This window comes from Callospermophilus lateralis, chromosome X (assembly GCF_048772815.1).
Source record: "Callospermophilus lateralis isolate mCalLat2 chromosome X, mCalLat2.hap1, whole genome shotgun sequence".
Classification (NCBI taxonomy): domain Eukaryota; kingdom Metazoa; phylum Chordata; class Mammalia; order Rodentia; family Sciuridae; genus Callospermophilus; species Callospermophilus lateralis.
In genome coordinates, this window is record NC_135325.1 from 113,274,872 (window position 1) to 113,293,071 (window position 18,200).

At 43.6% G+C, this 18,200-nt stretch overlaps 1 protein-coding gene across 2 annotated transcripts in view; it reads right to left on the reverse strand.

The window, feature by feature from the left end:
* The window catches only part of Fgf13 (fibroblast growth factor 13), a 499,166-nt gene extending 487,945 nt beyond the window's left edge, over window positions 1-11,221 (reverse strand). The window contains exons 1-2 of one of the 2 annotated variants that reach the window (XM_077106366.1): window positions 11,101-11,221; window positions 9,750-9,962 (exon numbers count right to left, since the gene is read on the reverse strand). In XM_077106366.1, coding sequence (XP_076962481.1) covers window positions 9,750-9,798 — 49 coding nt within the window. In that variant the 5' untranslated portion in view covers window positions 9,799-9,962; window positions 11,101-11,221. Of the gene's footprint in view, window positions 1-9,749; window positions 9,963-10,607; window positions 10,699-11,100 lie in introns of those variants that run through there. The other variant, XM_077106367.1, reaches the window with a different exon arrangement.
* Window positions 11,222-18,200: the final 6,979 nt, after the last annotated feature.

An 18,200-nucleotide genomic window follows, 5' to 3' on the forward strand; every position in this document is an offset into this window, starting at 1 on the left:
GGGAGAGGCAAGCATACACACAGAGAATCAAAGGCAAGATAAGCAGGTCAATTCTCAATACTTTCAAAGTTATGGTTGAAAGAAGATTCTGAAAATATCTATGGGCAGATTCAAGAACTGCATTCAGCCTGCCTTCTTTAGGTTGTTTACTTTTAACAGCAAGATAAATATTTTAAGAACTGGAGCTGTTTACTAACCCTCAGTTCCTGAGCAGTAGAAATGCTACCTATGTTATTTAAAGGGATTTTACAGAAATGGATTTCATGTTTGTTATTAAACTTACCTATAACCATGTAATAGACCCATCACTATTAATTACAACTGTTAAACATAGGTTTCCACAGCAGAGAAACACTACATGATTCCCAACTTTGAGAACTATAATTAATATGCTCGTTCAAGGCGTGTGTCTCTGTTAACAAGATATATTTTTGGAAATATTATCTAACTGAAGACAGCATAAATAGTATAAAAAATAAAGCTTGTACTTTTTTATTTTTTCATTTAAAATGAGTTATATAAAAAGTAGCAAAAAGCTCCTTCCATGGAGCTACACTTTAAGGGAGGTGGGGGAATTGTCTTTCACAGTTAATATATCTAGGGGGAAAAAATCCTGAAATGAAAATCCTCCAATTAGCCCAGCACACCCAAAGGAACCCCATTTGGTTAATAAAAACCAGAGACATCTGTTGACAAAAAAAGGAGGGAGGGGAAGAGAGAGGGAGACAGGGAGGGAGAACTGGATAGAGTTGAGAAGGGAAATGAAACATATGATTCTGATGAGAGACAGACTGAAAGCATATGCCATGTAATGGAAAATAAAATAAACAAGTGGAGTTTTACACAACAGTGAATTAAGAAGAAGTGAAACAAGCTTCCAGGTACAGTTCTGGAAAAAAAGTCCCATTGTTTTCAAATTGACAAACACTTAAATCTTGAAAGCCACAGTCACATAGCCAATTCCCTGTAGCAGACTCCAAGCAATGGTCAAATGAGGTCAGATGCCATTGGAAAGGGAAAAGTTGGAATGTCCAAGGCCAAATGGGGAAGGAAAGGGAAACCTTATGAAAGGACTCAGGTTCTTTCTTGTCTCTATTCTATGGCCTAGCACAGAACCTGGTATAGAAGTAAAACAAGAAATGTTCAGAGATTTGTTCAGCTGAATCAAGACCACAGACAACCCTAGAGTAACAATGCATGTTCAGGCACACTCTTCTTTATATCCATGTTGGTGAATGGAAGTGGTTTTATCTTTCTGCAAATCTGGATTTGAAAAGAACTGACTATGTTGTCTAGGTAGACAGTAGGAAATTGGATTTGTAGTCAATTAAACTTGGCTCATATCCTCATTCTATCAATGTTGGCAGTTGAGTGACCTCAAGATGGCTTCCATTTCTGAGACTCAGATTTTTCATCTGTCAAATGGGAAGAGTAGAATGTATATCTATCCTCCGTAAATTGTTATCATGTTTTCATGAGATATTTCATGTCAAACCCCTGGCATACGGTCAGTTCTCAGAAAATATCTATTTTAGGATCCCAACCAAAATTACTTCCCTAACTTACCCAGGTGTTTAGAAGTCAACCACTGATGATTGATTCATTTGGGTTAAAACTTTACGTCTTAGTTCCAATATAAACATTTCCCCCAGAAATTTATCAGATTAAGCCACCAAGAGGCACAACAGAGCCTTTCTCCATCACACTGCCTTCTGACAGGACAACAAAACAGGAAGTTCACATAGCATAGGACCAATAACTTTTGATGGCAATGGCACATGCTCTCGATGATCATTTATGGATTACCAAAAAACACCTAAGCACTTTGCTAGTAATTTGCAACCTACTAGCTATGTGACCTCATACAATCTACCCAGTCTCTCTGGGCTTCAACTTTTCTCATCTCCAAAGTCCATGTACTATATACTAATGACTATTTCATTTGGTTACCATAAGGATTAAATTATATATATCACCTAATAAAAGTTCTCAACAATTTAGAAGCTACTGTAATAATGGTGAGAATATTGCTTATTGATCCTAAATGATGAATAAAACATACTGATGCCTAAAGGGATTCCCTGCTTTATCTCAGTTGTTCAACAACTGCTTCTTATAGTCTATCCAGGTACAAAACTCTATTAAGTACCCTAGTGTAGGGAACAGTGAGTCCTCAAAGAAACCAGAGGACAAGAAAAAGAGATATCAATAGGGGAAGTATCATTGAAAGGGGAAGTGACTAGGTGACCAAAACCAAAGAGTGCATACCACATAGTTCTATTTATATGAAATTCAACAGCAGGCAAAACTGATTTGTAATAATATAAATTAAAATAGTTTGCCTTTGAGCGGGGGAATGATTAGAAATAAATATGAGAAAACTTTCTGGGGTAACAAGATTCTATATCTTGACACTGGTACTGACTACATGGGTATGAACATTTGCCAAAATTCATTAGGATGCATACTTCAAGCCAGGCATAGTAATGCACTCCAAGGACTAAGGAGGCTGAGACAGGAGGATCATAAGTTCAAAGCCAGCCTCAGCAACTTAGCCAAGCCCTAAGTAACTTTGACCCTGTCTGAAAATAAAAAGGGCTGGGGATATAGCTCAGTGATAAATTGCTTCTGGATTCAATACCCAGTACCAAAAAAGAAAAAAAAAAAAGAAAAAAAAACTTCAAAAGTGTGCATGTTACTGTAGGTCAACTTTGATTACAAAAAGGGAAATTGAGTCCATATTATATTTTTTAATTAACTATTTTCTAATTTTGTCTCTGTCCAGGTCTACTTTGCATCAAAATTTGTTTTTTTTCCCCTAGGCCCCACTGACATGATCTGAAAAGGACAGACATTCACAATGGGAATTCTTGTGGGCCAAATACTGACTGTCCAGATGGAATCTAATATCTCAGCAGGCAGACCAGGCAAGTGACCCAGCTCAGGCTAGCCCTATCTCTCCCTAGAATGTCAACCAAAACTTTACACCAATAGGAGCCAATAGTACTTCCAAATTTAAAAGAATTAGCAAGGACAACTATTACCCTTTTCCCTCTGCCTGTGGGGAAGGTCATTAGCAAGTAATGCCAATACCATTTCCATTTGAAAATTAATGCTAAAAGTAACTTCAAAGGGCAAAGACCAGGGCATGAGAATTGCTTTCCAATAATTTTAACAATGTAATTGTAATTTAGGCTTAATGTTTATCACAAACTTAGCTCTCTTAATAAAATAGTCCACATTTTGATCGTTCCCCAAGAACCAAGAATTTAACTCTTTTCTAATATAAACTTCCCACTTTCCGGAAAAATGAAAAACACTGCTTTGCAGAGAAAAATAAAACAATGCCCAACCAATTCAAGGAGAAACTGGACTTCAGGACTAGAATGGTGGTCATAATGACTCTATATATTATTTTGTTTTCTTTAGGAGATCAGTACATTTACCTAGAGGTCCTCACCCCTAAGAAATTTTTCATCAATACATGACATTCAACAAAGAGATAGAGTGCCATGTTAAAAAATGGCACTAGGGCTAGGGTTGTGGCTCAGTGGTAGAGCACTTGCCTAGCAAGTGTGAGGCACTGGGTTCAATTCTCAGCACCACATAAAAATAAAAATAAAATCCATTGACAACTAAAAAATATTTTTTAAAATGGCACAAATAAGATTCACTCAAATTTTCAGAACTGGTATATAACAAGTAGATAATCTACATTTCAATTTGAGAAAGATGAACCATGTTATACAGGACAATGTACCTGAAATCCACTCTTCCAGTCTGTGCTGATAAATCCCAGTGATAATATGTATTCTGAGGAGGGAAATGTAAATTTGTGACTACAGAATATGAGGTATTCAGTCATTTGTATTCTGTACTAATTATTAAAACCATATTCTGTGCCTAACCTTTACATTTCAAAGGTTATGTTATGCTCAGTGTGGTAACAGACATACAAGATCCCCTCTACCCACTGTATTTTCAATTCATGTGTGTTTTCTCCATTGAATTGTTTAATCTTGGCAATTATTTTCCATTCCTTTCAAATTTCTCAACTCCAAAAATATAAGCCATAATGAAATAGACACTCGAAAGCCTTTTTATTGGATATATTTGAAGAGCTGCAACACATTCCGGTTGTTCTGTGTTGATTGTAATTCCCAAAATGAGGAGTTGATTTGGACATAAAACAGCACAGCTGCAAAGAGACCTGAAACTCTAACAGTTTCCTCTCCTTATTTGCTGCCTTGCAAATCAGCCCTCCAGCTTACTTTCCAGACCCTGATTCCAATTCCCTCCCCAGCTCTGCCCATCTTCGAGGCCACCATACATCTGTGGCCCCACCATGGACACAAACCTCAACCCCTTCCTTTACCCCACAGCTCACTTTCCACTTCTCATTCAGGCCCCAATCTGATATCCATTCCCACTCCAACCTCACCCCTTTCAGGATCCTTTGGGTACACCTTTTTAGTGACTTAACTATATTCCAAGTTGACTTAAATGAAGAAATACTAAGTTAGGGAAAAGAAACAGGACCCCTACCTTATGCCTCAAGATAATATAGGGATACAAGTAGCTGGTCTTGAGGCATAAGAAAGGGGTACTATTTCTTTTTCTTTTCTTTTCTTTTTTTTTTTTTTTTTTGAGAGAGAGAGAGAGAATTTTAATATTTATTTTTTAGTTTTCGGGGGACACAACATCTTTGTTTGTATGTGGTGCTGAGGATCGAACCTGGGCCGCACGCATGCCAGGGGAGTGTGCTACCGCTTGAGCCACATCCCTAGCCCCAGGGGGTACTATTTCTTCTTATGCCTCAAGATAAGATAGGGGTACTGTTTCTTCTCCCTAACTTAGTACTTCTTGCTCCCTCTTCTAATTTCAGCCTATGTCAATGAAGAAGGCATATACATACAGAAATAATAATGACAGAAAGGATCTAGGGACATTGTGCATCCATCTCCCACACCCATCCTCCAAGAACAAGCTAATATTTGTGATAAGAGGTTTACCCTCCCTGAGACTGTGATCACCACTTTCAGCATTGAACAGACTATGTGGCTTATGACAACTGTCCACAAAACCACTGGTCCATGATGACAAAATCAAAAAACAAGTCCTTACATAAGTAATAGATTATGATTGTTATTTTTTAATAAGAGGTCACCAACATGCTTTCTTACCAGAAAATACCTCTAAACACCTGCTTTGCCTGGCCCAAGTCTGAGAAAGACACTTCATGACATTTATTATAGTAAAATAACCAAGACCAAGATGATCTTTGGGAATGGCATTTGGGACTCTGAGCCTTGATATGCTGAATGCCTGACCACAATGCTCTCCCTGTCCTTCTTGGGTAAGGTACAGAAGCCATTGGAAAAGGCCAGGAAGTGAAGAGAAAATGAGCCGTGGACATAAATGCATGTGGGCACCACAATCCATTAAAGCAACAGCTGTGCAAGTAGCTGGCCTCTTGGACTATGCATGGAATTATCCTCCATTGTCCAGCAGCCAACATGAGCCCAGCTCTGACGATAACACTTTCTCACCAAGAGAACCCACAGCCCACATAGCCTTGAAACTTGCCTAGATCTGCTGGCTCTAGGGGTAGGCACAAAGGAAAGGATTTCTGAAAAACATACCCAACTCCACAAACATCTAGCAAAAAAACAAGTGACCAGATTTAAAATCAAGAATTGCCTACCACTTTTACAACATCCAGAAAGATTTGCTTTTATCTATAGCAGGCTACAAGTTTTCTGGTGCCACAAAAGCACAGTTGCAGTAACTACACACAGCCTTACCTAGTGCTTTTCCAATGGAGGGCTGCTAAAAAGATCTCATGTGACAAGGTAGAGAAAAGTGAGACAAAGCTAAGCCAATATCTGCTTGAATGAATGAATGTTATGCTTTCATCTTCCCTGAACTAGAAATAGATTCCTGTGTTCAAGAGCAGTGTGACCCAAATTACATACACAACTGACAATTTTAAAGTTTATGCAAAGCATAAATTAATACACAAAAGGTTACTGGCTGTACAAGAGGCCATTTTAATAGTTTCAAACAGAATCAAGATCCCTGCCCCCCTTCCAAAGGGAACAGTCAATCTTATCTAGCTACATTATTGAAAAGGTTATCAAAAAGATCATTGTCCATCACTGATCTTAACCTCAAATAGTTGAAAAGATCATTTTAAAAGATGATCAGCAATTTATATCCTCTCAAACCTGCATTTCAGCTGGGCAGTGATGTGTGCCTGTAATCCCAGCAACTCAGGAGGCTGAGGAATGATTTCAAGTTCAAAGACAGCCTCAGCAACTTAGCAAGCAACTGTGTCAAAATAAAAAAAAAAGGTTTGAGGATATAGCTCAATGGTACAGCACCCATTGGTTCAATCCCCTAGCAACAAAAAAAGCCATATTACAATCATCAGTACAAAATAACTTTCTAATTACCTGTGCTTCATTTTTATGTACATATATATGTATTTAGGCATATGTATATATGTATTTATATGGGGATTGAACACAGGGGTCCTTTCACTGAGCTACATCCCCAGTCCTTTCTATTTTTTTTTTTTTCTTACTTTGAGACACATCTTGCTAAGTTGCTAATGCTGGCCTTGAATTTGGCACTCCTCCTGCCTCAGTTTCCTGAATCCCTGGGATTACAAGCATGTGCCACTGTGCCCAGCACTACATGTGCTTTAGAAACTCTAGAAACATGGGAGTATATGAAAATCTCTATTTAGTGATGATAAGCTATGGGCATAAGCCCTAACTGTTAGGGTGGGAGGTTGGATTTTAAAATACAGTAAACTCCAAATCATGAAATTCATTCAAACTTAATTTCTTGGATTTGATTCAATTATTTGTCACACCATTGTTCAAAATTAAATGTGTATTTATTTGAAGTATCTATTCAATGTTTGGTCACATATGCTAATGAGTACTTCAGCTTAAAAAAACTCAAGTATGACCTATACATAGAAAATTTGTAAATAACCAAATCTCTTCATGAATATGGACAATGTAAATACCCTTTATTGGCTAAAAATATGAACAGTCCTAGTATCTTTCACCTCTAACATAAAAAGTAGTCTTTAAATTTTAGTCATAATGTGGGCATGGTGTGACATACCTATAATCCCAGCAACTTGGGAGGCTGAGACAAGAATATCACAAGTTCAAGGTGAACCTCAGCTAATTAGCAAGGTCCTCAGCCACTTAGAGACTGTCTCAAATAAAAAATAAAAAAGTGCTGGGGATGTGGCTCAGTGGTAAAGGGCTCCTGGATTCAATCTCCAGTACCAAAAAGAAAAAAAAAAAAAAAACAGTCACAAGTCTTTTCACATACTTGAAAGGAGAAATTACTAATGAGGACTATGTATTCACTATTTTGAAACTGCTCTAAATTCAACAACCAACAGAAAGGTTGAATGATAATTTTGTTCCTAACAAACAGGAAGAAGATCCCCATCTCCTCAAGAAAGTAAACACCCTTCTTAAAAGTTGCCTTATGAAATTAATTTATTCTAATTACAACCACAATTTCAAGCACTAATTACACAATTCCTATGGAGAGGTATATGATTTCAAATGTGTTGAGTCAACATAAGAAAATGTCATGATGGATGCCTAGTAAAATTTTCATTATTGAGTTACAGAAACCTGTCCCAATGTTTCCAGACTTGTTAATACATTCTGGACAACTGCAAATTATATTCCTAAAACAGCAAGTTATTTTCTGTGTATGAATTTGGTTTCAGAATCCTTCAAAGGTAGCCTGAAAGAAACTTGTGGTAACCACCTGATGGAAATCAGGAATTCAAGTTCCAGAAACAAAGGTGAAACACCCCCAGGTTCCCAAGGGAATGACTTGCTTAGATCAATTAGGTGGTAGGATTTTTAATTGCATTCACTTCTCTGGGGCCAGTGAAAAATAAAACCTCTTAAGGAGGTGAGGAGGGCTGTATAATGGGAGCATGCTTGCCTAGCATGTTGGATGCCCTGGGTTTGATCCCCCCCAACCCCCCCCCCCACACACACACACAGATTTCTTAAGTAGCCTTAAGTTATTTGCCTTTATCATAACTGCCCTTATTATTATGGCATGCTCAAGAAAGCCCTGAAAATGTATGCCAGCAGTTCTAACTTTCTTAAGTTACTGCTACAATTAATTTGTGTACCACAGCCAACGTGTCTGAATGGGTTCGTGGGCACTGAATTCTGGACTGGAGCGAGGCCAGCGGCAACACTGACCCTTAGGACAACAGATACAACCCTCCACAAACTTACTTAAGGAGTCTTCCTTCAAACCCTTTGCCTAGTTGGAAGAGAACCGGCTCCATTTAGAAACAAGGATAAAGGCCCTGAGCTGAAGACTTTGACAACTTTCCGCGGGGGAGGGCTGGCGCTGCCCTAGAATCTCCCGGGAAAGAAAGCTCTGAGAGATGGGGAGAGGCGAGAAGGAGGAGATGAGAAAAAGAATAGGGAAAGGAGTGGGAGGGAAGGGGGCCCGAGGGCTTAGGGAGGAATTGAGGCCCCCATGAACGAAAGCTGGGGCTTCCCCAGCTGCAAACCCACTTCCAAAGCATGGACTCGGCATGGATCGCAGTGGTTCGGTGTTCGTGGGGCCCTCAGGGCCACTTCAGCCAGCGTCTGCTCTGTGGCCATTCGGGACACTTGCACCTAAGGCACCCACTGCTCTTCCACACCCCCTCAGTGCCTCTCTCCACGCCCAGGTCTCCAAGGCTGTCTTCAGTTTACATTCCAGAGCTAAGCCTGATCGGTGGCAAGGCATTGGATAGGACTGGTGGGGGTGGGGGACGCCCCTTCCTTTGCCTGAGTTCTCCCCAGCCTGAGCCCGGCTCTGCTGTGCCTCCCCACCCCGCTGGTGGATGGCCCCAGGCCGAGACGCGCACTACAGGGGACCTGAGGCGGGGCGCCCTGGGCTAGGTGGCTGAACCCCAACAAGATGAGGGAGGGTACTGCCTTCTCCAGCGGAGGCCCACTCCTTCTGGGCACTAGTGGCAAGGGGACAACAGCCTTTGTTCTCCCGGGGCTTGGCGAGGCTGCACTGCTGAGGCGCAGCGCGGGCGGCGCCAAGGCACCGAAATTGCTCACTTTTGCACGCGGCGGGTCGAAGGGTGCAAGCTCCTGCCTTTCCCAGGGGGTGGGATGGGTAGGGAGTTGGGGAGTAGGGGAATCGGATGAGGGGAAAAGGAGCGTGGGGGGAGGGGTTCTGCGTCTTGGCCAGGCTCTTTGTTTGCATTGGGGGCGGGGAGACGGGGTTGAAGGTGGGTTCAAGCTTGGGTTCTGAGAGTGGGGCAGATTCCTGAGTATGTCACCATGTTATACTCGGGCAGCACGCATATGCACACTCGCGCACACGCACACACACGCACTCGCACAGACCGGCGGTAGGCTGGTAGCAGGCAGCGCGGTTCTCGGCGCTCCGGGCTGCAGCAGCTTCGTCTGCCCGCAGCGCCGCCAGCGTGCGTCCAGAGGGGTAGTGGAGGAGGCTGGAGGCAATCAAGGGGCGACAATTCCGCCAGGAAGGAGGGAAAGTAGTGCAAACCCAGACTCCCCCAGAGGCCTCTGATCCCCCTTTCTTGCCTTGGGTCGCAGAGGTCATGGGCAGCTTAGGCTCCAGGAGGGAGAATGAGAGCCGCCGGAGGGCGGCGCGCAAGCAAGGGGGCGAGGGAAACCTAGCGAAGGGAAGCAGGCGGACTTGGCAGGCGGGCTTACCCTTAGAAGCATCTTTCTCCTCTTTGGGCTTGGTCACCTTTCCACTCATAGATCCCAGCTTGCTTGACAAGGTTCGCCCAGGAGACTGAAGTCCTCGCCGAGCGGGCTGGACTTGGGAGAGTGCTTAGGGCGGCAAGTCGCGACCGCAAGCTCTCCTCGGTGTGGCTCGGGGTGGAATCCGCTTTTCCCCACCGCTGCCGCTGCCGCCGCTGCCTGCAGGAGAGTGGGGAGGAAAAGAGAGGGGTGAAGGAGGAGCCGCCGCAAGCCCGAGCGGCCGGCCGCGGGAGGAGCCGCTCGCTCGCTGCGCTCAAGAAGTGAAGAGACAAAGCGGTGCGGCGCTGCCTCCGCGCCCAGTACCCGCCGCTCCTGCCCGCCCGCGGAGAGCCGCACTCGAAGCCCTCGGGGCGCCCGAGAGGCGCGGCCGGGACTCCCCGGCTTCGCCGCCGGCCTCCCCGAGCTCTGTGCTAGCTGCTGGCCGGCCGGCGCGGGCCGCGCCTGGAGTTGCCTGGGTGGGCTGCCCGCGCACCGGCGGGCCGCTTTCGCCCGCCTCTCTCAATCTGCTGCGGTCCGCCAACTCAATCAAAATAAAACCCCGAGGAAGGTTTTTTAAAAATCAAAACAAAGACGAAAATATTCACTTAAAAATAACGAGCCTCCTGAAAGGGAAATGTTTGAACATGTGATGAGCAACGTGTGAGCCTGTTACACCGCAGAGCCCAGCAGCTTCTCGCCCGCGGGGAATCGGAAGGGGAGGGTCGCCTCTTTCTCTGTTTAATCCATTTTCGGGTTCCTATTATTTTGTCAAAAGGGGGGCCTGAGTTGCTCGCGAGCGGAGGAACCGGAACCGACGACCCTTACCTGCTCTCTCCCTACACCCACACCCCCTCGGAGCTCGCCCGCTCCCTCGCTTGCGCTCTCCTTCCAAAGAACTCTCGGGTCCCAGAGAGCCACGAATCAACACCGCGGCGCATTCTATATAAGCGGCAAGGTGTGGGCACGCGGGGGGCGGGGGCCGGCGAGGGCGGGGCCCCACAAAGCCGCCTGCTGGCTGTAGTAAAAGCAGAGCTCGGCAGGGGCGCGCCGACGTCAGCCGGTGGCTGGCAAAACCTAGGCGAGCCCGGCGGAGTGCGGGCGAGCGTGTCGCTCGGGCATTCCCCGGTCCCTCGGGAGAGGCAGGACCTGCGGTCGACACCAGAGCGGGCTCGCCATATCCACCGCGGACACCAGAGCCTGGCGCCCCCTCTCCGCCCCTGTTACTCCCTCTCCTCCCAGCGCCTGCCTTCCTGGCTGCGCTGCCTGTGCCCGCACTGGTCGTCACCCACACTTTTGGGACTCCGCTGTTGGCAACTACCTGCACCGAACAGTGGAATCTCAGTCCCGGAATCGGTGACTTTGCCGCCGGCCAGCTACCCAACTTGAGACAGCCGAACTCTCGGAGAGGAGAGAAGGGCGCGCTGGGATCTGGGTGTCACTAGGACAGAGAGTGAAACTGACCGTGGCGGCTGCAACCTCCCACCCTTACACGCTGGCCCCTCCTCCTAGAGCTGTGGGCTCCAGTTGGCAAACAGGACGCTAAGAGTCCCAACTGCCCAGATTAGCCAACCCCAGGCAAATGGCGTGAGGTGGGACTGGGGACAGGTGCTGGAGAGAGAAATAAGTGGGATTCACAAGTCGCCTGGGCATATTTGTTTCAAAACCCAGGGAAAGTCCCTGAAAATACTAGAAGAAAAACTGCTCAGAAATTGTACAGAGGCGAATGGGGAAGGAGAAAAAGTCAATGGAAGGGGACAACGGGGCATCCAGGAATCAGCCCCCAGGGCATCATAGGAAACCATTCCAGGGATGGCCCTTTCTGTAAGTAGTGATCAGCGTGGGCCCGATACTTTCTTGAGGGACTGGGGTGGCTGCTAGCATTTGATCCACAAAATTATCCATTAATTAGACTGTAGGTTTCAGCCTGACCATGGCAACACACAGTGAGTCTTACTTAGCAAATCTGTTTCCCCTCAACCCCACCCGCACCTTAATTCGGTTTCCTTAATGGCATTAAACCAGGCGAAGAAATCATATAGATGGATTAGTCCTACTGAATCCCTGGCAGTAACTCAATTATAAGAGCCTGCTGTGGCTTTCAAGACCAGGAGTGTGGGCTGCCCCTGCTGCCAACCAGGGTCTAAAGGTCAGCAACCCTCTAAACTCAATTTGCCGCCTCCATCCTCAGTCTGGGAGGAATTGGAGGTCTGCTTTTCTTGTAAATAATATCTAATAATCTGGAACTTGATGACACAATGCAATTATCCAACCCAAGTTTAGACCATTAATTAAGATCAGTAGTCTGGGAAGGAAGGAATTACTCTTCAAATGACAGGAATCCAAAATAGGTGGAGACTTGCATAGGTTTAAGGGAAATGGGTAAAAAGTTCCTAAGTAATTAATACCCAATAGTTACCATCCATTTAGCGCCTGACCTGTGCCAAGAAGTGTACTAAATGCTTTCTATCACTCTTTTTCCTCTTCAAATCAACAACCCTAGTAAGTGCTGGTACTGTTATTTCCATTTTACAAATGAGAAAAGGGAGGCGCAGGGAGATTAAGTAACTTTCAAAGAGGTCACACAGCTAGTAATTGGTGGAGCATGGATAACAAACTAGGCAGGTCAGGATAGGAAGCCACTTGGGGTCTCTCTACAAACAATGTTCTTCTATTATACTTCACCATATCTCAGCACTCCTATCAGCCTTTTAAATAGAAGGTGGAAGAGGGCTGGGAATGTGGCGCACTTGCTTAGCAGGGATGAGGTCCTAATTTCAATCCCCAGCACCACTAAAAAGGTGGGACACATTTTCACTTGGCCTATCTGCCAATTCTAAACTCCTAAGACTTCCAAACTCCTCTCACACATACTCCTCTCCTATGTACACATACAAGGTGCTTTGTCCACTCCCCACCCCCAGTGAGCAACAACACTGTGAATTTACATACATACCAAGTGTATTAGCTTTCCTGCCACCTTAAGAGATCCCAAAAGACTCTCCACACAAATTTGCTCCACTCATCCCCGCCCAAACTCTACAATCAATTGCATTTTTAACAAGGATAACTTCCAGGTGGAAGCCACATATCATTCTGTTCTTTAAAGGACACTAATAATCAATATATGGCTAGGCCTAGGTTAGTTAATATTACTGAGGAGAGTTGAGATATTTGCTTAGGAACATGAGTAGAGTTTACCTGTTCATGAATATAAACTGAGAAGACAAAGTGTGTTTCTTCACTTGTAAGCCACCTTGAAAAATAAATGTCAGAACATAAAGGGAACAGACACCTCATACAAGGAATCTATAATGATGTGTGTCCATATGGAGGCAAATCAATGACATCATAAGGGAATTCATGCCAAAGAACAAGGATTTGGACTATTCATGTGCAAGGTCAAGTAATCGTATCTAAATAAAACTTCTGAAGCCCCATCAGGAAGGTCATAGGTAGCCTGATTTGTGAAAGAAACAGTGGCCTTCTCATCTTCAAAGCTCCATGTGTCTAATATGAGCAGAGTTCTATTAACACTGGCTCAGAAAAAGGTTTGCTCCAGTGTCCAGTTCCCAACTACTTGGTAATGCAGAATGGTCTTCTGGAAGATGACCTGACATCTATGGAGGTCAGAGGGTGGTCTTTTCCCCACCACCAAAGGGACTCAATCTGGAAGCATCTCAGTGAAGCCCTGATTTATCTTGTGGCACTCCCTCTTCCCCACACATCTACATTGTCCCACTGGGGTGGAAGTGCCCTCACATTTCAGTCTAGCAATTTTCACTATCTGGTTCCTTCACTTTTCTCTGCCTTCTCACCATGGTAAAATATGTCCCAACCTGTCTCTGCCTCTTCTATGAGCAAGAAGTGCATAGACCTGACAAAGCATTGGGCACAGGAATTATCTTGTTTACTCAATTCATCCTGGAATTAAATATGCTAAGACAAAATGTGGAATGGCCAGGTCTCTAAAGAGAGTGGGGCTTTTTTTCTGGAGTAAGGGGCAGAGGCTTGAGTCTTGGTTAATACAAGTGAAAAAGGTCCTGTGAGTCTCAACACTCTTGGTCTATAATTTCCCTGGTATCTGTTTTGTTTCTTTTATTTTTATTTATTTATTTATTTGTTTATTTATTTATTTATTTATTTATTTATTTATTTATTTATTTATTATTGGTACTAGGGCTTGAACCCAAGGACACTTAACCACTGAGCCACATCCCCAGCCCTTTTTATCTTTTTATTTTGAGTCAGGGTCTCACTTAAGTTGCTCAGGGCCTTGCTAAGTTTCTGAGGCTAGCCTTGAGTTTGTGATCCTCCTGACACAGCCTCCCAAATCACTGGAATTACAGTATGCCACCACACCTGGTCTGGTATCTGTTTCCTGACAGTCTCCTAAGGCCTCAAGACACCAGCTTCTGAATTCCAGGTTGCTCTTCCTTCAGCAACTCTGAGTACAATGTTTCCAGACAAGAGGCCGCATACTTCCCTGTCTATAGTAGAAGGTAAGGTTGGAGTGAGTGGCAGCATGAAGGGCACATACACTTAGGGATTTATTCCTGGCAGTGTTGGACTGCCTGAGTGTGGAGACCTTATCATCAGGCACAGCCAATTAGATATTTTAGTAACAAGACTGCTTTTAACTGGACAAAACATGTTTTTCATTTGTGAAAACCCTGAATAGCTCAAAGCTTCTTCGGAAGGAGGCAGCCTGGCAGAAGTTCCACTTCCAGTCAGGCTACTTGAGAAAAAGAAAGGCCCATGGGCCAAAGTCTAGAGTTGGAAATCACTTTAATTTTTAAGCTCATGTCTCAGCAATTTGAACCTTCATATCCAAATGCTAGAACTATGACAGACATTCATTTCTGATTCAAGCACTGCAGTGTTTATCTACATCATGATCTAAGGCTGCTTTCTATCAGAATCTCAGGTGGGTTGGCAGGTTACTGGAACATAAGAGCAGGGGAAGATAATCTCCAAAGTGAACACTGTGTCAGTTTTAAGTATGGCCATTGAGATGTGGCACTATGTCCTCTCCCCTTAGTCCTAGCTGGGCTTGTAACTCCTTCAGCCTATAGTGTGTGGTGGAATTGATGCTCTGTTCATTTTAGGCTTTGTTAGAAAAGGCCATATGGCTTATGCCTGGCTCTCTCATGGGTCTGGGGAAAAGCCTTCTGCTATGTATGAAGTTTCCCCACCCAGAGACCACCATACTAGAGATTTCACAGCTAGGCTCCTCAGTTGACAGTTCTAGCTGAGCTCCCAGACAACAGCCAGCATTACTTGCCAGCCAGTCAAGAGAGCCATCTTGGACAGCAATCCAATCAAACTATCAGATGACTGCAGCCTCAGCTAACACCTGACTGCACCCTGATAAGAGACCCTTCCATGGAGAATTACTCAGTGTAGCCCTGCTCAAATTCCTGACCCCCAAAAATTGTGATCAAAATTAAATACTTGTTTTAGCTACTGCCATGGTTTGGGTATAGTTGGAGTATCTCCAAAGTGTCCATTATGATTATAGTCATCCATAGGAGGGTGGTATTGGGAGGTGTTTAAACCATTAGGAGGTTAAAGCCTAGGTCACTATGAATATGCCCCACCTTGGAAGGGGTTATAAGATTCCAGCCTCTTTTTATGATGGTCTGTTTGGTTATATAATTTCTTGTATGTACACACACACACACACACACACACACACCCCTACCATGATGTGACTGTTTGACCTGAAACTCATTCCTGCAATCCAACATGAACTGTTGCCATCCAAGATCTACCATAGGCCTCTTGCCATATCCAGCTTGAGCTGCAGTGGCCTGTGAATGCCTGGGTGGCCAAGCACAGTGAAACAAATGCTAAGGAAACAATTTCCTAGTCACTCCTGTGTGAGCAGGGCACCCCCATGGTCTTAAACAAATTTTCACTTTTACACCAGTGAGCCTACATGGATGAGGTCTTGCCCATACCTGAGATGCCCTCATGGTATCTGTCCTATTGTCTCTGTGCAAAGTAATTAGCATTTCTTTGGTAATGGTAATCTCTTCAATACCACAACTTTCTTGACCCCAATTTTACATGTGCTTCTCTGGCCAAACTGCAAGTTTTTAAAATCTTTATTTTCTGCATTCTGATCCTGATTCTCACAGTAAACCTGACTAAAACCTGGCATCAATACTTATACCACCACTTGAATTCTGTGCTGCCTTCAAATTTCCTCTGCTGGATTTATTATCCCATGGCCTTTAAATTCAGTATCACAGGAAGTCTCAGGACATGGACAAAACAAAGACAACTTTTTTTGCCAGGATGTAACATGAATGGCCTCTAGTCATTTCCCAATAGAGTTGTTTCCCTCTGAAACCTCATGAGCACAGTCTTTACTGTCCACATTACTATCAGTATTCTAGTCTTCTAAGCTCCCATCAGAATCACCCATTAAACTCTGCTTATAACTTTCTAAGGCTTCTCTAGCATGCATCTCCAAACTTTCCCAAACTTCTTCCATAACCAGTTCCAAAAGCTTCTGAACTGCAGGATCAGGTATTGTCACAGCAACAACCCATCTTCTTGGTCTCAATTTCTATGTTAGAAATTAGCTTTTCATCACTATGACCAGAATGCCTAACAATAACAACTTAGAGAAGGAAAAGTTTATTTTAGGCTCATGGTTCAATCCATGGTCCACTGACTCCATTTCTCTGTGCCAGAGGTGAGGCAGAACATCATGGAAGAATGGCATGACAGAGGAAATCTTCTTAGCCTATGGCATCCAGAACCAGGGTGATTGAATACTGAGGGACAAAATATAATTCCCAAAGCCATGTTCCCAATGATCGACTTCCTCCAATCACATCCCATCTGCCTACCCAGTTGTCTATTCAAATTATTAATTCATCAAATGGGTTAAACTACTGATCAGGTTACAGCTCTCATAATTTAATTATTTCACCTCTGAATATTTCTACACTGCCTAACACAGGAGCTTTGGGGGAGAGGGGTACATTAAAGATTTAAACCATAACCAGCAGAAATCTCAGGGCTTACTAGACTTACATTCATACTCTGTCAATGCCTGATCCTGCCACCATCATCTGCTGCCATGATGTCACCATGAAGGTATGCTATCCAGATATCCCCCTCCAGAAAAGACTTGATGCTCTGCTATATGGAGAGGCCATCCTTCAGCTTTCAGCTCTGTCAGGGTCTTATATACAAGAGATACTTGTATCTGTACTTTTCTTTACTTGAAACTGTTTGTAACCCAGTTGTTATATGTGTTAGTCAGCTTTCTGTTACTATAACAAAATACCTGAGATAATCAACTTTTAAGGAGGAAAGCTTTGCTTTGCTCACAGGTTTGGAGGTTTTAGTCTGTGGTCAGTTGGCCCATTGCTTTGGGGGCTGTGGTGAGGCACTACATTTTGGTGGGATCATGCAGTAGAGAAAGCTATTTACCTTATGGTGGCCAGGAAATGAAACAGTGTGAGGAATGGGCTAGAGTCCCAACATATCCTTTGAGGGCACACTCCCAGTGACTTAATTTCTATCCTCTGGGCCCCATCTTTTTAAAGGTCCCATGACCTCTAAATAGCACCATACACTGGCAACAAAAGCTTTAACACATGAGATTTTAGGGGACACTTATCCAAAACCATAACAGTGTGATTTTTTTTATATGCACAGAATGGATATGTGTCTGGCATATGATCAGAGTGACTTTACCCATTACACTGTTGTTATGACTATATCTACCATGCATGGATAATTTTGGTCTTCTCTAAGGGACCTCCATATTCATGTACTCCTTCTCAGTTTCCCACTTCTGGGTTTCTTTATTCTTCCCCATTCTACTTCTCCCAGTGCAACTTCTGGTACTATTTTCCATTTCATATTCTCATTCATTCTCCTACTACTAAGGTTTAGCAAGACTGTTTCTTTTTTTTCCTTTTTACAAAAGGGGATTCATTTATTTTAAATTGTTCTTAATTTAATTTGTTATATAAGACAACAGAATTATTACAATTCATATTATACATATAGAGTGCAATTTTTCATATCTCTGTAGAGTAGAGTCACATCCTTCATGTTTTCATGAATGTTCTTAGAGTAATGATGACCATTGCATTCAACTGTCTTTCTGACCCCCATGCCCCCTCCCTTCCCCTCCCTCCCCTTTTCTCCTTTGCCCTATCTAGAGTTCATTTAATCTTCCAAACCCCCCTGAGTATGAAGATTCCTTAGAAATCTGTGAATAGAACCACCATTTGACTCAGCTATCCCACTCCTCAGTCTACACCCAAAAGACTTAACAACAGCATACTACAGGGACACAGCCACATCAATGTTTATAGCAGCACAATTCACAAAATCTAAACTGTGGAACCAACCTAGATGCCCTTCAGTGGATGAATGGATAAAAAAAAA